Below are 24,713 nucleotides of genomic sequence, written 5' to 3'. Positions count from 1 at the left end.
CAAGTGTTGCCAATTGTCAGGGATGGTGGATATTGTTCTGGGGGGCCATAGGTTAGCCACCTCTAGTGCATGATAAGCAGCAATTCCCCTGTAGACAATCCTGAGAATCCTCCACAGGAGTTGGGTTCCGAATCATGGCCACTACATGAAAACAAGCCCCATATGTGTAAAGGGGCATAATTGTTTACATAATTATGAGCTAGTAATAGGGGTGCTTCTAACATGAAGCTTTCCCCCATTTTTCTTCTGCAGACTGGGAAGGTTCTGCATCTCTGTTGATTGCATCCAAAATGTTACAAAGCACAGATTTGAAACCCAGGGCCCTTCCAGATGATGCCCATGATCATCCCTGGAAAACACGGACCCTTGGCTCACTTCCTTTTGCTTTTTTTTTTTTTTAATCCCTTTAAAATCCCCCTCCCCACTTTTTTTCCAAACAGAAATTCACATTTCCAGTCAGCAAAACTTTTTTCTTATTGTTACTTTAGATCATGGAGCTCTACGGAACCCTTCTATACCAACGACCGAAGCATCTTGACGTTGTCCACAATGGACTCAATCATATGTTGAGACTTTTCTCAGTGTCTTTTGGAAATCCATAAGCTTGCTAGCTTACGAACAGATTCAGTAGCGTACCACTGGTTTAGCAAATCTGCTACCCACCCCTCACCCCCAATTTTTTATTTTAAAGAAAAGTCTTTTTGTCCTGGGGTGTCTCTTATTTCCCCCCAAATTGTTGCAGAAGATTTAAGGAGATTTTCCTCTGGGTTCCATGCCAAACAGCCTGGGTGGAATAGTTTGTATTTCATTTGAATGTCGCTGGAAAGCAGTTATGGGTTGTCCGACTATAAGAATATTGATTTTGAAGGTTCCAGATTATCATTTGCAACGAACCATGTTGAAAATGCCATTTAATGGAGCTGAAACCTATTGGCATTCTTCAGATGGATACTCTTGGTTTTCCATGATCAAGTCAATCAACAACAATATGTTGGAATCATTTTAAAAGGAAAGACGTGGTTTGATTTGCTGTCCAGAGATCCATACTCTTAAGAAGATAATCAAGATAGGACGTTGCTAGCACTATTAATGTGGTAGCTCCAACATCTCCACAAATTGAGAACTCAATATTTGTCATACCCTTGTTAGACTACCTGGAAGTTTTGAACATGGAAAATCACAGCAAAGTGTTGTTGAATGAATAATCGTTCTGTTCCCCAGGCGTGCATGATCAGGGGGCTGCTTTTTGTATACATTTCCCCCCTCCATATATTTATTAGCAATATTATCCTCTTAATAGGAGAGCACTTCTAAGCAGTTAATTATTCTCCCGGTTTTTGCAGGGACTGCAGACTTAGTGGCAGCCCTTTTATGAATCCCGTATCATCCCTGTGCAGGAGTTCACATTTCAAAATGCCACCCCTGTGCAAATTGCTCGCATGTCCACTGCAGTTTCCTTTTTGAGCCAAACAGGTCATGAGCGACACTGAGAAGAGCATCATCTTCCTGGTGGTGGAAAAAAACCAACAATGCGTAAAATGAGGCCATTGTGTTTCGCTTCTGTATCGGGGCTCAACTGCATTGAGTGCGATGAGCTCATGACACCCTTCATCTTTGGCTAGGCACCAGTGGGGTTGCTGCTCTCACCAGCCACGTGCCCCTATAAATGTCCACTTTGGAAGTGTCATTGCTTTTCCCACCACGCTGCTTTTGAAGGCAGCCTTAACTAATTGCGTCGGTGGCTGCTTCCAAAAATGCAGCAAGCCTCAAAGAACCCTGTTCCGTGTTTGGATCTCATCGCGTTGACCTCTGGGTTGGGTCCTCTGCTTGCAGACGCTGTCATTTCTAGGAATGCCTGCAAGTGTTTTTTGCCACAAGTTCATGTTTTCCTTAGAAAGGAGGGGTATTCAATAGACGCCAGCAGCACTCTGGCACAGCTCCCGTGCATTTCAGTTTAGATGCGCAAAGGAAGGAAGGCGTTCCCAGTGGATGACACCCCTTGTGATCAGATAGCTGCTGTTTGCATAAGTGACTTCGTCTCCATTTTTTCTCCTTATTCAGTCCATTTTGTCAGTGACATAAACCACTAATTCATACATTCTGTTGCCCTCCTGGTTTTTCATTTCATCTTCTCATTTCCTCTTTTCAGGCAAAAGGTTAGAAAAGGCATCAGGCTTGACAAATAATCCAGCTCCAAGCATTTATTGTATAACTTAAGTTACTGTAAAAAAAAGAGAGAGTGTTTGAAGAGTTAGATTTTTAAATATTTTTGTCCACAGTTGCGCAATTTGAAGAGTGATTGACTTCATTTTTTCAAAACTTCCCATTTCTCCCTCCTCTCTCTCTCCTCCCCTCCTCAGTGTATGTAAGGGCGCAGAAGAAGCATGTATTTAAACAAATTCAGGAAGAGTATAAGAGTCCATCTGTCCAAGCCCAGGTATAATTTTCTATCTGAGGGGGAAAAGCAAAGTCAGAGATTTATTTCATTGTACCATTTGTTTTGTGCATGATAAACAGGACCTGGGGCAAATGGAAGCAGAGCTAATATATTTTGTATTGGACCACAGATGCTTTTATAATTTTATCTTTTTTTAAAAAAAAAAAATGTTTGTGCATTTTGGTTTCTTGGTCTGATTAGTTCTAGGTTCAGCCATAGGCCGAACAAAATGAATCAAGTGTGAAATTCATGAATTATAACATATTTGTACCTGTTAAGACCAGCCAGGAAAAGTAGAGTGGGTCCATTTTCCTGCTTTACTGATTTTAGGTAAGGGGTAAGTTTTGTTAAGTCTCTCTAGTTCACAGAATACACACAAGGAAACCTAGTGTCAAATTAGCGTTGCGTATTGCCGATTCCCTGGAAGAATCTGAACTGCAAAATCCCAGTTCAGCAGTCAAATGTTCATACAAGATTCCCAGTCCGAAACCCTGCGAAGAGGCATGATGTACGAACAGGGCCATCTTCATTCATATCACCGTGGAAGCCTTCACCACGGTAGGAACTCTGCAAAAACGTTGGCAACGGAGAACTGCATCTGCATCAAACCCTTGACTTTGCTCCTTAGGATTTCTATATGGGGCTTCTGGAGGTACTCAAATGACTCGGAAAGTCATCTCTCTTACAGAGTGTGACATCGTGCATATAGCCTCATGCTGTCTGGCACAGTCGTGCCCAGAACAAGCCAACATGGATTGTCCACCTTACGGGCAGCTCTGTGCGTTGCTTCGTTGGCCAAGTCCGTTCTTTCTTCCAACCCCAGTCTGCACACGGCCAGGTTTGTGGCATCCCCATTCATAGTGGGGTGTGCCTTTTCTAAATGCCACACCTTGATTGTGGAGCATGTTCCCTGCTCTCCACGTTGTTGTTGGTGTGGGAGTGGTTCTGGGAAGAGTTTTGCGGCTGTCTTTTTGCGATGTGCATCTGTTGTATTTTGGCATTGCTGACAAGCTTTCTGCTGCTGCCCCAAATGTTACCCTCAACAGAAAATATTGGGATGTATCTGGCTCAACAGGGACAGAAGAGAATCCTTCTCTCACAGTAACCTTTGACAATTGGGCCTTGTTTATCATGAGAACAGGCGTAAGGAACGTCCAGCTCCCTCGAGCCCTATACAAAATGGCCAGTGGTCTGGAATGATGGCGGTTGTAGTTCACTAACATGGGGCAAGCCATGAGTTCTTCACCCATGGCTTGGAGAGTACAATGTGGAGAGGAGACTTAAATGCCCATGGAAATCAGGTGTTTAGGTCCCCTTGTTTAGAACCAGTTCAGACTTTACAGATTTTTCCACAAAAGGGGACTTGGCCATCCTCAGAAGTTCAGCTGCTGGGAGAAAGAAACTCCTAATGACAACAGACAAGAAATAAGCTTGGGACTCAGGGAGTCAGTGGGTCAGGCATCTCCTACATGCAGCTCTATTTGCAATAGTTTGGGGGTATCTGCAGAGTCCCAAGGAGTCTACTTATTTCCAAATACTATAGAGTTTTGTCTGCTTAAAACATGCTATGCATATTTAAGGATGTTTGGAGATTTGCGGGAGGGGGCATCGTACCAAAAACACTCCCTGCAAAGTCCCGTTGCCTTCAGTGGGCCTGCACAGCCTCTGCCCATGTAAAGTTTCACCGGTATCGCCCTGTGTGAAGCTGCATTTTGTAGTGCTAAACATTGCTCAGCCATTGAAAGAAGGTAAGGTAAAGGTAAAGGTACCCCTGCCTGTACGGGCCAGTCTTGCCAGACTCTAGGGTTGTGCGCTCATCTCACTCTATAGGCCGGGAGCCAGCGCTGTCCGAAGACACTTCCAGATCACGTGGCCAGCGTGACAAGCTGCATCTGGCGAGCCAGCGCAGCACATGGAATGCCGTTTACCTTCCCGCTGGTAAGCGGTCCCTATTTATCTACTTGCACCCGGGGGTGCTTTCGAACTGCTAGGTTGGCAGGCGCTGGGACCGAACAACGGGAGCGCACCCTGCCGCGGGGATTCGAACCACTGACCATGCGATCGGCAAGTCCTAGGCACTGAGGTTTTACCCACAGCGCCACCTGCGTCCCTGAAAGAAGGTAGTCTGAAACATTCTTTTGACCTGCCCCCCCCCCAAAGTTTTTAAGGCTGAATAGAATCTCTCTTTAAAATTTAATATTCCAAATTTGATTGCTTTGTGAACTTCACTTTCCAAGTGTATCTAACATGCAATCAGTAGAACATTTGTATATTGAAATCTCTATATATATCATGCAGGAATGACTTAAATGCCCAATAGGAAAAGCTGGGGGAAAGCAGCCAGGAGCTGGAGTTCAGGTAGCTCAAGTGTAGAGACCTTGTTTTGAACGCAGAAGGTTCCAAGTTTAGGCCCTGGCGTCAACTGGCTTTGAAACACTTTGGACTGAACCCCGAAGAGCTGCCAACCAGTGTAGACTACTGAGCTAGATGGGCTAAGGAGTTGATGCATAGTGGCTTCCTGTAACACATACCCATTGTCATAAGGATGCTGCGGAAACCTGCTGCGGCTCCGCTCCCTAAAATCCCAGGGATTGCAATTGGGTGCAGGTACTACACATTTGCCAACACTTACAGAACTTCCAGGGTTCCCCAGGGATAAGGAATGCAAACCCAAACTTCCACAGTGTAGACAGGCTTGAGGAGGGACGTTTGTGTTAAACCCGGGCCCCACATTGAGAAATGTGACTAACGCTGGACCCTGGAAATGTTGAAGGACTGACTACAAGTAGAGCCTATGTGCTTATTATGGAGCAATGCCAACAATAATTTGGTGGCAGACACAACTATGGCCATCGTTATGCTTTTTGCCATGTGTCATGTAAATGCGTTGAACCTCTGTAACAGCTGATGGACAGTAGAATGATAAGTGACTGAGAAGGGCCCAGAGACATATTAGGAAGTATGCAGACTGTGCTTTCCTTCACTTGGCGTCCTCTTGTTGAAGTACCACATGCAGTGGCCGGAGGCCACCAAGTTGGAGAAAAATCACTGCAAAGGGATGGTTGATAATGCTCAAACCTCCTGTCTCTTAGCTCCACTGTGCATGGTGGACTTTTGTAGCAGAGTGAACTTGGATAGGATTGTGCTGTAATTCGGTCTCACTAAAATCAATGGGGGGCGGGTAAAGCACAGCTCATAATCTCCGTCTTGGGGCAGAATTTAGGTTTCAATGAGATCCCGTGCGACAGATAGTGCTTGTTGTGTGTGTACTCACCATTTTCAACAAGAATTGCCATTTCAGAGAAAGCCTATTTTGTTACTTAGCTGCAGGATTAAATATTTACTGACTTGTGTTTTTTTAAAGAAGCTGGGAAATACTTTATTTTTAAAACGAGGGTGGTTTCAGGTATGAGACATTATTCTTACTATGCCAAAGACTGCGCTTCATCAAACATGCTTGATTCAAGGTCCTGCAAATTGGTCCTCCTTCATGAAGAAACAGCAAGCCCTCTTGATTCTCAGTTGTGGACAAGCCTGGTGGGGTGCACTGCTCTCAGGGTTTGAAAAGGCCCCTGCATGGTGCCGTTGGAAGGAGCACCGAATGCAGCCCCACCTTAGCTGTTTGAAACTGTGCAAGAGGGACATTAAAGCAGCATTGCCCGTTGGGAACCAGAGCAATAATAGGTACCAAGTAATTTTGACCCCGGGCACTGTGGCCACCTCTACCATCGTTTTTAGATCCTCTGTGGAAACAGAGTTTAATATAGCGTGCTGACCGTACTGCTATGTCAATAGGTTGTTCTACAAAAGTTTATGGAAATTATATTTATTGAATAAATCTTTTGACTTTTATGCCACTTGTCTTGTCTTCACTGCTTAAGAATGGGTGCTTAAGGATTTGAGGGTGAGGAATTGCATGTTTTAGTGCATTCTACAAATTGTCTGTGCACAGGTAGAGAAAGGAAAAAGGTTTGCAGCTCAGCAACTCTGCTATCCACCTGCCTTTTTTTTTAAAAAAAAAGCAAGGAGTTCAAATAGAAGGTGGCAGCTTTTTCCAGTGTTCTGTGTGTTTCATTGCGCTTCCACGGTAGGGATGAGGCTTCAGTAGCCTCCCACTTGAATCCAAGGGGTCCCCAAACTATCTGATTCTAACATCTGGAGGGCCACAGCTCCCTGTCCTTACTCTGCAGATTTTAACGCATTGGTTTAGATTCTTGTTTAGTCCCATTAAAAGCAGGGCTGCAATACTTGCAAGCTTTCTTTAGGATGCACCACAATAGCAGCTAGTGTTAACACGCACTCATTCACCCATAGAACAATAATCCATTATCTCTTGTTTGTTACCCTACACTCTCGGGTCTACAGTTAAAATACCAAGCTAAAAAAAACTCTAAACCTGTTACACAGTGCTTTATATTTACACAAATAATCCGCCACAGCAAATAGCCATGGCTTATATTGTACTTTTCATCGAAGAAGAAAAATAGGGCCAGTACATACCAACCTGCCTGCCCAAATCAGAAATTGCTATACAACCACAAAGGCAGCTGCAAGGTGTAGCAGTGTAGCAAGCATTGCAAATGATGCTCTTGAATTACTCAGTTTGGACTCCTGAGCACCCGTCATGCTGCGCTAGGAAGAGATTGAGGTGACCTCTTGGGATACTCAAGCGCAGGGATAAAAACCTTCGTTTCCTCCAAGGGAAACTCTCGGGCCGAGTGCTGGTGGCTGGCACATGAAGCTGGCAGCGGGCAAGGCCCTGCAATGCAGTCTCCATTTCTCCCTTCCTTGCCATCCACATGAAATTAGGCTGGGGGGTGTGTGTTCTAAATATCTAGTGAATGGAGAGTTGGCTCACAAGCACCTAAGCATCAATATAGTAATCGCAAATTGGGGGAAGCCAAGAAATTGAAACTTTGTGTACCATACTTTGAAGCTGCTGATTTTGTAACATTACACTGCTGATAAAAGGTTTTTTCCCCAGATGAGATCTGGACCTCAATTCTTCGCTAGATTCCAGAGAGGACAACATGTGTAAAGAATCTTAACAACTCCTACAAGTGTTTATTCAGAGGTATGGAGTTTGGTGCATAGGGTGGCAACCTTACCTCCACGTCAATTCTAGGTGTGCACCCAAAATATAAATATAAATGCATGTAGCACGTAGGTGCATTCACTAAGAAGCCATGTAGAGTTTATACTTGCGGCACAATCGAGGGCAAAATCGAGATCTGCCTCTGTGTAATGTGTAAAACGTTCCTAAGTTAACCTGCTCCTCTTGCTCAAGAGAGCCCTCTGGAAATTCCCATCACATCTTGAAAACAAGACCCGTAAGAAAAGTTACCTTAAAGCTTTTAAAGCTATATGAATCGTCTTTTAACTTATTCAAATGGATTTTCATCAGAGAACAGTTTTAAGAAATAAGTTACTTTATTTAACAGGTTGCTCAAGAGACAAATGCTGTAGCTTTTGGACCAACCACATTAAACATGGAGGTTCCTCAGTCTCTCTCCCCCACCCGCCCCAAGTAATCTCAAAGCAATGTGCCATGGCTGGGAATAAAAACCCCTCCACTGTGCAAACAGAAAGTCGTGGTGTGTCATGGCAAACAGGAGGCTGTTAGCAAGGTTCTGCTTTCTCATTCCTTGCCATGAGTTGCTTTTGCTTTAAAAAATTTTTTTAGAATGCATCAAGTTTGGGATTGTTTTTTTAAACAAAATAATTCATGAGAAAGGTTCACCATGACAACTGGGCCGGAACTTTATTGCCTCTGGTCTGTCGGAGGGATTTTTCTAGGTAGTTACAATTTAACTTACAGATTCTGATCACGTGACTGAAATAAAAGCCTTGATTCCCAAATATTTTCATGTAGCAAGGTATTTCTAATTCTACATATTGGTATATATATATATATAAAAAGATCAAATACGAGGGTTTGAATTTTGTTTAAGCGTTCACTTTTTCTAATATTTGGCAAAAGAAAGTGATTTGTGAAGGGGAAGATTACTGCCAAGTTGAAGAGTGGGTTGATTTTATGAATACTATCAACCCAAAAAGGTTCACAACTTTTAATTATTATTTTTTTAAAAATCAACACACACATACAAATGGGCATAAAGTTTGGGCATTTTTCAGTCTCTCAAAGAGCTGGGCATTTACATTCAGAAGCAAGCCAACAATAAGCCAAACATCTCTTGCCACTGGACACAATCCAACCAAGCACTGATTTGATAGCACACTTCCCACTGAAAAGAAAATTTGACCAGTTTGTGCCTGTTGAACTGAACACTCTTCTTAAAATTCAGAGAGGCGATCACACAAATAACCTTAGTTTCTCTGCTACTTAAGACAGCAATGCTTTATGTAATGCAGTTTTATAATTACACAGTAATTATAAATTGTGTAGTACCAAACTGATGGCAAAATCCATTTTGTTGAAAAGGCCTCAACATTGCAAAAGGAATTATCTTTAAAAAGAAACAAAAAACAGCACAGCATTTATGCCCCAACCTTCTCCACAGGGACAGAGTTAAGTACATCTCATTTGGGGGGAAAAAGAACACCAAAACACAAAAAATACACAGCATACATACATCAATGACTCATTCTGAAAAAACTGTACCCAAATTTTCTTAAGACCGAAAACAGCACACACACACCTTGTAGTTTTCATAATTCAAGTCTCCACTGATATTTACACGAGAGAGAGAAAAGAAACAATGCAAGCAGTAAAGCAATATATTTGACTTTGCCAACTCTGGCTTCTGAAGAAGGGATTCCCAATTTTTATCTAATGGTTTTCTTAAATTAACACAAGACTGAGCTTTACCAAAAGGGCACAGCTGGGAAAAAGGGAAGCCCCTTTCTCACAACTTCATACAGGTTTTAAAAAAGATAAAGCAATTTAATACTCAAGTATATTCCCTAAAATTATTTAGCATGTGCATAAGTGTTTTCTTTCTTTCTTTCTAATTTTATGGATAAATAGGACACAATATGCCAAGCCTGAACGTTTCCTTTTTTAAAAGATTAGAAAAGGACTTCTAATATCGGATGGGGAAAACAACTCATGTTTCCTCTGCGAAATGATTTCCAGAAAACAGCTTAGTATCGCTCGTGAAGTTACATGACATTATAGCCAGAAGGCGTTTCAAGTGCTGCTTTTGCCATGTAAAAACACAAGGACTAAAGCCATGGCTCAAAAGGAAAAGCCAGACTCTGTGAACTGGACACAAGTGTAGAAGCAGATGAAGTGCAGTGGAGCCTAGTTCAGATGCAAAAGTTTCCCCGTTGCTTAGGCACTGGGGAAGACTGGGAGATCCCAGGGGCTCCCACTAATTCTCTCCCATGCCAGATCTCTCCCCATTCCTTTTATTAACCATGTTTAGTGTGGCACTTGAACCAAGATCAATACTGTAGTCAACTTTAACCAAGGTATGCAAACTAGCTCCTTCACTTAAGTTTCAAACTCTATCTTAAAAGCATTGGGGAGATGGGATTGCTACACACGGCTAAAAGGGAAGAGGGGTTCATGAGCCCAAAGCGCACTCCCAGTTTCTCCACCATGGTTAAGCAAAACATTTCTTTCGCCTGACCCAGCCAAAGTTAAGCACCACTAAAGAGTCAACGATACACTTAAGACTCTCCCACTAATAGTGCTTAACCTATTTGGCCGGATTATGCTAGTTATACTATGTACTTGCTTGGGAAAGATAAACTTGTGAACCCAGCAAGTCTGGAGCTCACACAAAGGCTTCACTTAAGCAGGAGAGCTCTTGGGCGAGCAATAACCTCACGCAGGGATTTCTGTGGCCACGATTGCAAAAATGAATTGAGGCGTTCCTGCTTGCTCAAGGTGTCTATGTGCTAGAGCCTGGCAGAACTTTTGCTCGCAGTAGGGATCCCTCTGTTTTGACAACCACAGCGATTTGCGGTTAATATGGTAAGTTGCCTGTCACCAATGAAGGATGTGGACCATAATGTCAGTACCGCTAACATCATAAAAATTTTGTATTAATGGCTCAAACCATCAAGTATAGAAGAAAATGCATATCACACTCATTGTTATACCCACGATCAAAAACCTCTGTTGGCCCTAATCAAGGATTATATGTATCGTGTAGCAAACATTATAAATTCAGTACTGTATTCAAGTTTTAACATTTCAGTAGAAGTTAATGGGGGCGGGAAAGATTTCCTGGACAAAGAGATGCTACAAAAAAATTTATTGGGTAACTAAGAGCAGTTGTGAGCAACTTATCACCCACATTCTAGGATGAATCCTGCTGGTCTTTCTATCGGAAAACTCGACCCCACTCTTGGAAGTTAGAAATAACATGACCCATGATACTTTGCCCCAAGGATTGAGGGGTAATAGTAAGTGCCCCAATTCCCTGAAGAAGGTGGACACCCCTGCCGCCCTGGAATGGTGTCATCCAAGTTAGCTGCAAGACAGTCTACTGAGGGCGTGGTGGTGGAGAGGGTATCACTAATTTAGGTGGGCACAGGTATTCCAGGCCCTGCCTCTTTCTCTCTGCATGCATGGCATTGCAAAGAAACGCGGTGGTCAAGGCTGGAGTGCTGGCAGACAAGGGAAGCCACCAAGTGTTGGCAGGGGGGACAGCAAGAAGCAAGAGGCAGAGACTTAGCAAGATTCACATGGCCCAGCTACTGAGGATCGGGGCCCTAAAGGATGGTTCACCTTTTAACATTAGGCACCCAGTGTTTCCGACTAGATTATTAAAATAGGATACTGTTGAGCGCCGTATCTGTCCTGCGTTTCAGCAGCGTTCACTATTAGACACAACAGAACTTCAGTCAAGCACCTACATAGTTGGATAGCCCGATATTGGCGGGCAGAAAAGCCCAGACCTTTTGCCAGAGCAAAGCAAAGAAACCCCTTGCCACTCACATAGACAATAGCTGTGAACGGACCGTACGGAACCAGATCCAACGAATCACTCTTTTAGGATATTCTCAGCAAAGTCTTTGCAGCTAGCCCAAAGGTGTGCTACTTGAAGCTTTTCTGAAACAGATTGCGATGCTGATCTGTGAAATTATTACGTCAAAAGATTTTGCTTGGTGAAGACAGCATGTGCCTTTAGGAGGAACAAGAAATTAAAAAAAAAAATCCAAAAAGCATTTTAAGATTTATGGAAAGGATTAGGGTGCTTCATTTTTTAAAAAAGAAAAAGAATGATATCCACAATGCTGGAGTTTTCAAATGGGCAAGGCTGGCCCAGGCTAGATGAGAAGCCCAAACCACCCATCGTCTGATATGGTCCAAAGTAGATCCTTAAAGGTTTGACTCAACCCCCAGCCTTTATTTCTTGAGGATTGGTCTTCAGTCCTGTTCAGTCAGTCAGCAGAAATTGACTGTGCAATTTTCCCCCATGTTGTTTATTTTGTACAGACTATGTACATTCTAGAAGGTTCATTTAGCACTACACTGTCGTACTTTTTATTCCAGCAATTTGAGGGCGTGCAAATTCCACGAAGTCGTCAATAAGAACAGGCCATGCCCCTAGAAGAAAAGAGGGAGAGGGGTGGAATTATTAAGCTTGCAGAATGCCTTATCTGAAGAGTTGGAGACTATAATTTGCCCCCCTAGCTGTTACAAGAAAATGTCACCAGAAAATATTTAGCACTTTATGCGTTCCAAGCTCTTCCCATGCATTGTTACCTCAGAACAGCCCTTCAATTTTGACCAGTATTTTTATTTTCATCATTTAATAATAATTAAAGAATCTTAATTTTTTTAATCCTGGGACAGCCACTCTTTGAACACAAACTTTTTAAAAAGTGAGAGCAATTAGTCAGAAAACTTTATACAAGGTTCTATAAGATGGAATGCTAAGTTTTTTTCTTGGATATGCTAATTTTGGGTTTTTTTTATACAATTTAAAAAAGAAAAGAAAGATTAGCATTCACAGAGCCACACACAGCACCCTGCTGCAGAAGGAGATCTTTGGATCAAGCAATGGGCCAGCAGGGTTATATTTAAAAAGCTTTGAAACGTGGGCAGAGTGCCGTTTGCTCCCCGCCATGCAAGTGCAGCCTTACCCCTGCACAGCACAAAAGAGAAGTTTACAAGGCTTGTTCCCCCCTTGTTTTCTGCACTCCTCTTTATAGAGATGCTCCAAGCCTCTCTATCTGATCCATGAGAGTCTCTCCGAACCACCACCCATTGTCCTACTTCGCTTCTTTCATGGGGTGTTACTCCTGGCTGGATTGTGTTCTGAAAATGCCTCGTTTGCCTGGCCGGAGGGGAGAGCATGTGCAGGAGCTTGCCCACTATATGAAGGTACAGTTCACCTTCATTGTTCCATCTGCATCTACATCTGGTCCCACCCACTACTGCCAAATGGCCCCTGGAAGGAAGGTGGCTAAGAAGGAAAGGCAGCCCTCAAACTGAACGAGATCCCCCACCCCTGCTGTACACAGCTAAGAACTGTCTTTCGCCCCGCCATCTTGGTTTTCCCCTCATGCAGAAACAGGCAGCTCCTCGTTCGCACCCAAGGGACATGAAGAGAGCAAGTCTGGGGAGCTGAGCAAAACATTCAAGGGCAGGCAGAAAGGGAAGTCACACATGGTTGCTACTTCAGCCAATCAGACACGGAGGTGTGGCGGATTCAGTGGTGCGGAGGCCAACCTGGCAACCCAACTGAGCAGCGTAAGAGGAGAAGCAACTCAATAGTGGAAACAACAACAGGTGTTCCTTGCTGTGGAGAGGCTGGCTTGCCAGAATTAGATTCGTGGTCACTATGAGGATGGCAACGACTAGAATTGTTCAAGTCCTGGATTCAGCTCGGTATACGCAAGAAATGAGCGGCTTTACTTTTCCAGAAACTGTTTTAATACCCACTGTGCCCCTTATGATATCAGGGATTTCCAACAAATTGAAAATTATAGTAGGAGGGGAAGCCAACAAGAAAATACAGAAGGTCCAGGGCAAAAGCAGGATCACTTAGGGAGAGAAGCTTCTTGGGGACAGAGCACTCCACACAGGCCAAAGTGCCCCAAGAGGAACAAATAGCAACTTTACCTTCCTCGTCATAATTCGACATATCATCTGCGATCATCGCGCTGAAGTCTAGAAGAAGGTTCCAAGTGTCCTTTGGTATAGATCTTTTATGATGTTCCTGTTTTGAGGGAAATCAGAGTGTGAAAAGCATTAGCTACACATGACAACCCTGGAAGGGCCAGAGGAAAGGCTTTATCTAATGCAAGAGTGTGCAGAATGTCCCAGCTTCAATCTCCAGCTGAGAGGCCCTTAGGACTGGCTATGAATCCTGTTCATAGGGAGCTACTGCCAATAAGAACAGACTGGGCTAGTGGCTCAAGATACAAAACCTGCAGCACCACTGCATGTTCACATATGACCTGTGAAGGTCATATGACACAGCCCACCAACCAGGCCCGTTTTTGCAGCAAAGCCAGTCAGGTGCCTTACACAGCTGCAAGTCCCACAGGCTTTAGAACCATGATGGGTCGGGGGGAACCCCCAAAATAATTCTGTAAGAGATATCCAAAATAATCCTTTTTTAAAAGAATGCCATTTGGGATTTCTGCTTTTGGTTGTCATCCCAACACCCTCTTTCTGCAAGTTTTAAAATCAAACAAGGTTTTGGGGCAAGGAAAGCTGCCGGTTATCTACAGTGTGGATTTGGGTGGTGGGCCACTAGCTGCTGACCAATGCCATGTGCGGCAAAGATTGTTGATCTGGGTCCCGTAGGGAAGAGTCAGGCTGCAGAACCTCCCAGAACTGGGCACTTAGTCATTACTAATGAGGCAATCCATACTTGCGCTTACCAATAAAAATTTGTTCCACAAGTCTAGGAATTTAAATCGTCCATGAAGTACTAAATTCCAGTAGGCGATGGCCATTTCTAAGTCTGCAACATTAAAGAAAACGGGTAATTAAATAAGTAATTGAGGCTTTCCCCCTCCCCGCTTGTCCAGACACACCTGTTCGGGAATTGCACAGTAAAAGTGAGGGTTGCAAAGAACACTCTCTTGGTACAGTAACATTTAAGAGTGTTTCGGGATCTTGGGCTGGGGAATGAGTGGTTCTCCAGATGTGGTTGGGCTCCAATTCCTGTTTGTCCCAGCCAGCCTGGCCAATGGTCAGGGATGATGGAAGTTGTAGTCCAGCCACATCTGGAAGGCCCAAGGCTTCCCAGTCATGATCCTGGGTATCCGCCCTTTCCTCAAGATATTAAAGGCAGCGTGCAGGCAGGAGTTTGCCCATGTTCAATGCGGCATCACCTTCTCCCTCCCTCCCCCTGGACAGCTTTGCACACTGTGACAAAGATTGCTTCCTAAACTATAAAGGGTAAAGGGACCCCTGACCATTAGGTCCAGTCATGACCGACTCTGGGGTTGCGGCGCTCATCGCGCTTTATTGGCTGAGGGAGCCAACATACAGCTTCCGGGTCATGTGGCCAGCATGACAAAGCCGCTTCTGGCGAACCAGAGCAGCGCACGGAAACGCCGTTTACCTTCCCGCCAGAGCAGTACCTATTTATCTACTTGCACTTTGACGTGCTTTCGAACTGCTAGGTTGGCAGGAGCAGGGACCGAGCAGCGGGAGCTCACCCCGTCACGTGGATTCGAACCGCCGACCTTCTGATCGGCAAGTCCTAGGCTCTGTGGTTTAACCCACAGTGCCACCTGCGTCCCTCCTAAACTATACCAAGTTTCAAATACAGCTTATTTGTTATAATTCTTACAATTCCCTGTCAATTGAAAATGCTTTTGGAAAAGAGAACTTAGAAACACTACTGAACGCACCAAACTTATCGTCAGTCCTCCAGTGCGCAAGCATGCCAATGTATCAGGACCCTGACTTGTACAAGGAAATATTGGCATACATACCTAAACCTTTTTGTCCCGGATTCTTTGCGAAGTTGAAGGTAAACTGATAAAAATCCTTAAATCTTCCTGGCTCTTTCAATTCTTGTTCCATTTTTGGAAGCTGGGCCTTTAGTTTTTCTATGCTGTCACATCTGTTGTTGGGTTTATTGGTTTGGTTTAAAAAACAAACAAACACAAAAGTTTATCTGTGCATTAGTTTAGGATCATGTTCTAAATACTTTGTAAAATGGCATTACTAAATAGATGCTTTAACAAACAAAAAAAGGAATGTCACATATATATAGTCCGATCATTCCTGAAGCTCTCTTTTCTATTAAGCGGTGCTGAAAATACATTATCACCAACACATTTGTGGAACTTTCCTGGGAGGCAGAGGCTGGGGCCACCTCTCCAAGAAATACAAGAAACGCCCTATGGGCACCAGCTCCTCTTCTGTTCAAATCTATGGATACGATTACAGCGGCAAACACCATCAAAGAAGAATCAAGCAAAATACCACAGCTGGGAAGGGACAACATTTGAAAACAGGCTGTTTAATCTCAACAATCTGGCAGATGGTGAGTTGTTCTTGTGAACAGACAAGGTCTCAAAGAAATGCATTATCAGGAGCGCAAAGAATGCCATGCTCAAATACACCATCTGTGCTCCCTCATACCTCAATCGAACCTTGCATCGACATGCTTATTGGCATTTAGAAGACAAAACGCTGAGCAAATGTATGTATCAGATAGTCTGAATGCCTTGTAGCTGAAGATTTGCATGGAGAATTTTGTTTTAAATTTCAGCGTATGGCCCTGACCTATATTGTTACTGAGTTGAAAGTAGCAGTATGTATGATTTCCTAGGAGCTTCGTGGGGACTGAGGGAGCTGCCAGGAGCCCTTTGCATGGCATTGAAAGGAGCCCAGAGATGCTATGGCAAAGCTGCACCTGAGGCTGGCACTGGGAAATCAAGTGTGTGTGAAATAAATTGTGTTCATTCATAGAGACACAAACACATAATACAAATTCCTCCACCAGATAAGAGTTTGAATGGCTCTTCCTGAGTTACGTAAGATTCTGCTTCAAGCACGGAAGTACAAACCTTTCCATGCACAGAATAGCATGGCTCGCCTACTTTCATAGAGTTGTTGAGCACTTACCCTAGTTCTGTCATCCCATCCATGAATTCCGTTTTTAAAAATTCACATTGCGTCGCAGCTCTGAACTTCCAGGCAATGATCAATACACTAATACTGGCAGGGTCAAGCGCAAGGTCATCACAAAACTGCTGTATGCCATCTATGCCAATTTTATTCTCATCTTGAGGATCTTGGAGTATAAGAGAGAAACAAAATAAAATGAATGGAAGTCTCCGTCTTTTTGAAACCATTTCTAATAAAAGGTATGGCGGTCAAGCACTCGTTCAAGAACCTGCTTCCTAAGGCCATTAAATGCTGTCAGCTGCTACATAGCATTCACTTTTATGCGCTGTTTTAAGTGTGTTCCCTCTGCAAACCTCATCTTACCTGCAATCACAATTGCATTGGAAGGTGGGTCACTTATTCCCATTTCAAGAAAGAGAGCATGACTCAACCCAATGTGCTCCCTGAAGGACTGGATTTTACCTCTGTGAAGAGGAGTTAAAATGCAGTCCAGGACAAAAGATTCTGGGGAGAAGGAAAAGGAAGGCTTTCCTGTGTCTCAGGGTTGATGAGATGGCTTGACAAATGATTGCCTGGGAGGATGAGAACAAACTGGGCAACCCAGATGCTCTGCCAGTAAGTCTAGCAGCATGACGGCAAGAACGAGCATCTGTGTAGCAATCAGAAGGAAGACCCAGGTCCAGATCTACTTTCAGCCATGACGCTCACCTTAAGACCCTTTAACCATCTATCAGTCTAAGCCACCTCACATGGTTGTTGCAAGGATACAATGTAGGATGGTGGGGGAATGTTTCCCACCCTGAGCTGCCTAGAGGAAGGGTAGGATAAAAATATCATAAATAAAGGGTAGCCTTTGCTGTAATGCTTATAGGGCACTGCGTTCTTGGTCTGTTCTGGCCACAGCTGAAACTCAAGTTTCTGGCCTGGATTCCAAATGGAATCTATTGCCAGCAAAATGATGCATTTAACACACCTTTTTAAAAGAAAAAGAAAAACTGCACTATACTTACCTTTATATCTATTATATAGCTGTTCTAACTTCTTTCTGTCCAATGATCCTTTAACATTTTCTCGTATATACAGTTCAGGATTTTGGAAAAAGTTATCTGTTGCAACATCTAGCTTCCAGTCATTCTGAGACAGGCAATTCACTGCGGTCTTTTCGCTGGACTGTGTGAAGATCATAAACTGTCGAACTTTATCTTTCTGTGATGACTTCAGCTTGTTCTAGAAAAGTATCAGAAAACACAAGAACAGTGAGATCTCCCGTGTGCTTACCTGAGGAGGAATATCCAACTTCAACCTGTAGCTCAAAAGGGCCACTTTCCTCAAGTGAATGGTACCTGATAGAGAATTAAGGTGGACATACAGAAAGTCTACCTGTAGTGTTCAACTCCTTCTAATTAAGAATTTAATTCCAAGCTCAATGGTGCCCAAAGCAGCTCACAAGTTCAACAAACAAGCTATGCAACAGAATCAAGGATAAAACATTGTGTGATGGCTCTCCTTTCTACTTGAGACAACCAGCAACTTGGCTCATGGATGTGTCCCGCTCTTTTGTGATAGGGAGGATGTAGCAGCCACAGAAACACTCATGGCAGATCCTTTAAACCAGTGGTTTTCAACCTGTGGGTCTCCTGATGTTGTTGGACTACAACTCCCATAATCCCTGACCACTGGTCATGCTGGCTAGGAATGATGGGAGTTGTAGTCTGACAACATCAGGGGACCCACAGGTTGAGAACCACGGCTCTAAATGTTCCACAGAAAGCACATTACAGGGCTTAGGAGGGGACAACAGCTGTGACACAAAGAGACACACATGCATCCAAATATGTCAGTTTCCAGGAGAGTGGTTAGAAGGGAAACCTGCACAACAGGTTTCAAACACTACGCAGACACTACTGGCAGGTTTCCTATAAACTGTTCTCACACCAAATCCCCCAAACTACTGGCTGAACTTGGGGAAGAAGTGTTGTATAAGAGCTATGTGAGGTTGCAATGAAAATGCAAAAATGCAGGAGCATGCAGGAGGCATATGCGTATGTCCCTTTAGATCACAGCCTATACCTTCCCTGAAGCCTTATTGCTAACAGCCTGCCACAATCTTCAGTATTGCAAATTGTTGGTGTATTTGCTCCATTATCACAACAATTAATTTGGCTTCCTGACTAATGGAGATTCATAGCCAGTAAACAAGGCCATACGATAGCATCATCTGATGGAGAAACTACACCAAACAGTCACATGATAAAGCAAGTGGTTTCAGACATTACGACTGTGATAAGAATCCACATCTATCTATGTCTACCTATTTCCCCCTGGCTTAAGAAGGCAAGTATAAAAGCCACAAATGGTACAAACAGAATATAGCTTCACTGAATTTCTATTCATGTCTCTCAGCTTATACAAAGATGCTATATTACAAGTTTATTTATAGGCATTCCTATTTTAATTGCTTCTGTACATAAAAAACAATTACAGTGTTTCTATCTTGTATTGTTTGTTTATTTGAAGAGATTCTCCATTGCTTTTTTATCAATAAATATTCAAGGTGGCTAACAAGACAAACATGCATACAACAAAGTATACAAGTTTAATAAAGAAACAAACAAGCTTTGCATCCCAGCCACAGCAAATTTAAACAAAGGAAGTTGAAAAATACAATTCCATAATTCTGTCTACACAAATTTTAAAAATGGCAGGTTGTTTACTTTTTCCCTTTGACAAACATGTGATAAGATAAAGGAGCACAACCTACTTGCTGGCTGTTCAGTGAGGCTGGGAACTCTTAGCCCTCAACAATGGGCATAAGGCACCTTAGCACAGCTTTAAGGAAGTGACATTTTGGCGTGCTACCTCAACACGCTTAAGGAAACTTCTTGGAGTGGAACTACATATAACAGGTGTGTTGCTGTTAAAAAAAGAAGGAAGAAAGAAAGAAAGAAAGAACCTCCCTGTTAAAGTCTCTCCACTCCACTCCCCACAATAGTGTTCATCAGCACTTAGCCATGTTGTGATGTCACTGTGTTGTGTATTTCCCCATCCCTGTCATTTAAGGGGTGGAGCGCAGGCAGAGAAATGTGTTGCATGCCGACATTATGATGTGGCAGGTTACAAGGGAGAAAGGACAGTGCCGTTTTGAACAGCAACTCCATGTCACTCAGCACTTCAGTACCTGTGAAACACTTTCAATGGAGCTACATTTCTTTAAATATCAGTGAACAATCCCAAAACGCAGTATCATGAGCAGGTGTTGAGGACAACAGAGCAGTAATCATCGCCCCCATACTGCGACCAAACTGCTGTTGCTGATGTGCCTATATGGCACTGGGCTGATGCCAGAATGAACTTTTAAGCTCTCTGGTTTTCTTACAACGCTCTGGGAGGCTCTCGCAAGATCTCCAATGGCCCCACAAGATCTTGTAAAAGCCAACCAGAGAGTGGGAGTTTTAAAGCTCTCTGCCCTGCTTGAGGGCAAAGACCATTTGGCACACTGGCTCCAGAAGGTAAGACTGTTCATGTGCTTTTATGTCTATGCACCAACCCCAGAACATAACCTCTGTGCAAAAGGAGTTCCCCAATTTGGGGGCTGCTACAAAGAAAGTCCTTCCCTGGGCTGCCATTCCTCTCAATCCTGAGGGCAGTGAAACTACCAAGAAAAGCCCCTCTGGATGAAGGATGTGTGTGTGTGTGTGTGTGTGTGTGTATATACACACACACACACACACATACACAGTGGTACCTTGGGATGCAAACGGGATCTGTTCCGGAGCCCCATTCGCATCCCGAACGGAACGTAAGATGCGACAGCGCGTCTGCGCGTGTCGCCACTTCTGCGCATGCGTGACATCATTTTGACCATCTGTGCATGCGCGAGTGGCGAAACCCGGAAGTAACGTAGTCTGTTACCCTGAAGCGTATTTATCCCGAGGTATGACTGTGTGTGTGTGTGTGTGTGTGCGTGTGTGTGTATATATATATATATATATATATATATATATATATATATTCTCATTCATATATCTGGGGCCTAATTCACACACTGGCAACCAGTGCAGCTGTTTTAAAATAGGGTTTATATGACATCTAAGAGGAACCCTGGCCAGTAATCTGGTTGCCACATTTTGAACCAGCTAAAGTTTCTAAATTGTTTTCAAGGGCTGCCTGAAGTAAAATGCATTGCAACAGTATAATCCAGAGGTTACCAGAAGGTGCAATAGAGTGGCCAAGTCATCTCTATCCATGAGGGGCAAAACAGTCAGAGTTGGAAAAAGGCACATCTGAGCCTCCAGTGACAGTGTTAGATCCAGGAACACCCCCAAGCTACAGATCTGCACCTTTCAGGTGACTGCAATCCCATCAAAAATAGGCCATCTTTCAATCTTCCACACTCAAGAACTCGGAACTCAGAGCAGCACCTCTATTTTTTCAAGATTCAGCTTCAATTTACTGGCCCACATTTACTGAAGAACACCAACTTATGATAGCAAGAACAAACTTGGAACCTAATTATATATCCAAACATTTCAAGTCCAAATGACATATCCAATCATTTTCTAGTTCTTTAGCCCAACTATTTATAGAGAGAGGAAGGTGTCCCACACCTCTTGAGAAACTTATTACAGTATAAATATGCCTTGCCACAGCTTATATTTAGACTGGATAAGTGCTCCATTGTGTTAGTCTCCTCACAGGAAGTTGGGTGTTGATTTGTGCAAAGGCAATAAATTAGTTTTAAGGAGAAAACATCCTGGGTGTGTGCTGTGAGGCCAAAGTTAAATGCACTCAAAGCACCTTGAGTAGTTCAGGAGCCTTGGTACACTCACTGTATTTCCTGAAGAATCTTGCATGATGTTTTCCTGAAGCCTGTGCAATGTGGCAGAGGAAGCCAGTAGTTAGAAGTTCTCAAACCGCTTAACAGGCTAAAGTACCTGAAAGAACCTCAGAAGCCCACTAATCAACTAAATTTATGTAAACTAAATTACCGTGGTTACAATTTTCAAGCGACTTACTATGGAACAATCCCATTAACTTGAAAAAATTTTGAAAAATAGTTTTACCTAGAAAATCATTTTTTAAAATCTATTCCTCTTCTGCTTGCCTTTTAGTAAGGATTTCTAATGGCAAAAAAAAAAAAAAAATGGTATGGAAACTGAAGCCTTTCAGCATGATGTTTAAAATCTAGCCTAAAAGGTAAATACGGATGACTGCACCTTACAACCCTATTCTAACAAACAGATCTGAAGCTGCCCTGTGATCCTCGGATGAACGGCAGTATTTAAATTTAATAAATAATAGCAACAACAACAACAACCTGGAAGTAAGAGCTACCAATCTAAATGAGACAGACTCCTAAAGTAAGTGTGCATATGATTGTCATCTTAAAATGCTTTCCCCATGAAATAAGAGGGGATTACATCTGAATAAATATGGCTGATATGGTTTCCTTGCCTCATAAGCAAGAAAAAATGTGTAACACAGAGAAACATAAATGAAATATGCATTCACAAGCAGTCTTGTGGCATTTTAAAGACTAACAGATTTCTATGGTCTTAAGCTTTTGTGAACTGGATCTCATTTCAACAGATGCATAAAAGATTACTCAGCAGTTACCTGAGATTATTCCTCAGATATATATAGTATATAGTATGTATCCAATGTTGTCCTTCCATTCATGGAAAGCTTTTTGATTCAGTAAAGCTTTCTGTGAATGAAAGAGGTAAGAAGGCATTGGGGGGGGGAATCCCCCCTTCCCTGTGCTGCCTCTGCATATCCCACTCCTCTAAATAGCATGAACACTGGCACAGGGGGACTGCAAAGAACAGAAGGACAGCATGGGATGCAATCATTCACACACACACACACACACACACACACAGGTCAAAAAGTCATGATATCCAAGTGACAGCATAGCAACAGGTTTGCAAACTGTTCACAACAGCAGTCAGTGGTGGTACTATTCAATACCTTTCGAGGTGCACTATGCTAATTTAACATCTGGAGTGGGAAGAAAAACTGTAGTCCAGTCAAGCTTAAATCAACCTGAACCGAATTTGCTCATAAACTGTAGTGCATCAATTTCAAACCGGAGCCTCACTTTGGAGTCTTCTGTTGAAATGTGGCGATTTTGAGGTGAGCAATAGATTCTCTCCCACTACCTTCTGAACACTTCCATTTTTCAGTATCGTTTTTCCTTCTGTCTCTATTTCCCCCTTTTTTTGGCATCTACCTGTTTCTTTGACGTGAATAACAAAAAGGCATTAATGAGAGGTGATGGCACATTCACATCGCAGGATGAGCAAGCAAGCAACCAAGCCCCTAAGGGGAATTACTGGCGCTAGGTCCTGCAATAGCACCACCTGACCCAATACAGGAGCAGAGTTGGCATCTGGGTTCATAGCAGGGCTCAGCCCCTTTGTCTGAGCTTCTATCAGGCGGCCAGTTGTTGCAAGTGAGCAACCGCTGGGTTATGGAGCTGTCCATTGGCAAAATGGGCCTTTCCATAGGTCATTTATGTCACTCTGAAGCAGTTTTTGGCTGGGGGCCGCAGAGGGCAACATGCACATTTCCTCCACTTTCTCTTCCAGGTCCTGTCCTGTACTGAGCGGCAACTCCTGGGCACCAGCCTCATGACGTGCTGCAGATTTAACAATGCCTGCCACAAGGCAAAGCTGGAGGAAAAAGTGCCAGGATGCCACCCCTACTGCCAGTTAAGGACAACCACCATGCAGCTGCTGCTGCTGCCCACGGACGCTTTCGCAGGGTTTAAAACAGTCTTTTGAGGTGCCACGAGGCACTTGGGGGAGCTTCTGCTGAAACCAGGCTAACCCCAGCTAACCCTCTCTGGAGTACCCGCCTGCTTGCATGCACACGTGCACACACACCGCAACAAAAGAGGTGTCTGCACAAAACGCAACTGCAAACAGAGATAGGTGCAGCATGCAAAGAGAGAGAGAGAGAGAGAGATGCTTCCCCCAGGTTGGAGAGAGAGATAGAGGGAAAAGGAAAAAGAAAAAAAACGAAACAAGGAAGAGGAGGCCCAGGCACCCAAGATCAAGCAGCACCCATATGCCCAGGGGGTTTTTCTCCCCCTACCAGTTACCCCACCAGTCCTCCAAAGTGGTTTTTTTTTGGGGGGGGGAGAAGAGAAAAATAACCCTAAACCTTCCTGACACATCATATACAGAAACCCCTGAAGCCCAGCCACACGCAAACCCTTTGGAGCCCCTCCATACACCCCAACGGGGCACCCCCAAATCCCCCCACCCACCCCCACTTCAGCTCCCTGAGGGGGGTGGGGGGTGGATTTCCACACAAGGGCCGACCCCAGCCCCTATATCTCAAAGCCCCCCCACCCTCTCAGCATAGGCGGCTTGTGGGAACTGGGTGAGGGCCGGGCTGCTTCTCACCGGCGCCGAGGCCGCCCCCCCAACCCTTGCACCCCCCGACTGTCTCTCTCTCTCCCCCCCCCCACCCCCGACTAGGCCCCGCGTTGCCAGGCGATGGCGGCGCTTCCTCCCTCCGCCCGCTCTCCCTCCCTGCCGGGGCCGAAGGGCCTCACCATGGTGGGGGCTGCGCGCGGGCCTCTCTCCCCTCCCGGGCCGGCTGAGGCGGACACTGAGGAGGCGGGAGGAGGGTCGGTGGCGGCGGCGGCGGCGGCGGCGGCGGCTCCCGGGGCTCCTCCTCGCGGGCCCTGCCTTCCGCCGCCGACCCGCTCATGCGCACTGCGGCGGGGCCGCCCCGGGCCGAGACCGACCGGTGTGAGGAGAGCGAGAACGGCGCCCGGCCGGCCGGGGATCCGGCGAGGCGAGGCGCGGGGGGGGGGGGATAGGCCGTGGGGGCTTCTTCTCCTCACGCGCGAGGAAGCCTCTGAGGCGCCTCTGAGGGAGGCTCTTTTGGGGGGGGGGGCAAGAGATCATGACACCCCCCACACACATACATTTAGGGGCCTGAAATAAGATGGGCGGAGATTGGGGTCTCCCGGGGTGACAGCGAGAGCTCAGTGGGGTGACCTATGTGGGGAAAGGGCAGAGGGAGGCCTGATGGAGCTGCTCACGCCTCTGTCTTCGGGGGGCGGGCGAATCCCAACGGGGGGAGAGCATTTTCAAAATGATCGGAAAACATCGAAAGTAAACCCCCACCCCCACGAAAGCTTGCTCCCCATAATGGCCTCTTTTGGGGGGGGGGTATTTTTACCTGTGATTCCCCCCCCCGACAAAAGTTCAACTTTTGGGGGCAATCTTCCCCCCCCAA

General features: G+C 44.6%; 2 protein-coding genes across 6 annotated transcripts in view; one reads left to right on the top strand and one right to left on the bottom strand.

Moving 5' to 3' along the window:
* The window catches only part of ATP11B (ATPase phospholipid transporting 11B (putative)), an 86,569-nt gene extending 80,280 nt beyond the window's left edge, over positions 1-6,289 (top strand). For 2 of the 5 annotated variants that reach the window (XM_081007813.1, XM_081007815.1), the window contains one exon: positions 2,361-6,289. Coding sequence is in view for 2 of the 5 variants with exons in the window: in XM_081007815.1 (XP_080863941.1) it covers positions 2,361-2,394 (34 nt within the window). In the remaining 3 variants the exon portion in view is untranslated. Of the gene's footprint in view, positions 1-488 lie in introns of all 5 variants that reach the window. The other 3 variants (XM_081007812.1, XM_081007811.1, XR_013987028.1) reach the window with 2 other exon arrangements.
* Positions 6,290-8,172: 1,883 nt separating this feature from the next.
* On the bottom strand, positions 8,173-24,194 carry DCUN1D1 (defective in cullin neddylation 1 domain containing 1). Its single transcript, XM_081005892.1, is given in 9 exon segments — positions 8,173-11,960; positions 13,482-13,578; positions 14,249-14,331; positions 15,314-15,444; positions 16,455-16,623; positions 17,468-17,684; positions 24,022-24,043; positions 24,045-24,097; positions 24,099-24,194. Coding segments are annotated over 9 exon segments (933 nt in total). The 5' UTR covers positions 24,180-24,194; the 3' UTR covers positions 8,173-11,880.
* Positions 24,195-24,713: the final 519 nt, after the last annotated feature.

Source organism: Podarcis pityusensis (genome assembly GCF_964106645.2).
Source record: "Podarcis pityusensis genome assembly, chromosome: 5".
NCBI lineage: Eukaryota > Metazoa > Chordata > Lepidosauria > Squamata > Lacertidae > Podarcis > Podarcis pityusensis.
The sequence above is the reverse complement of the archived record's forward strand: the minus strand, read 5'-3'. Positions and strand labels throughout refer to the sequence as shown.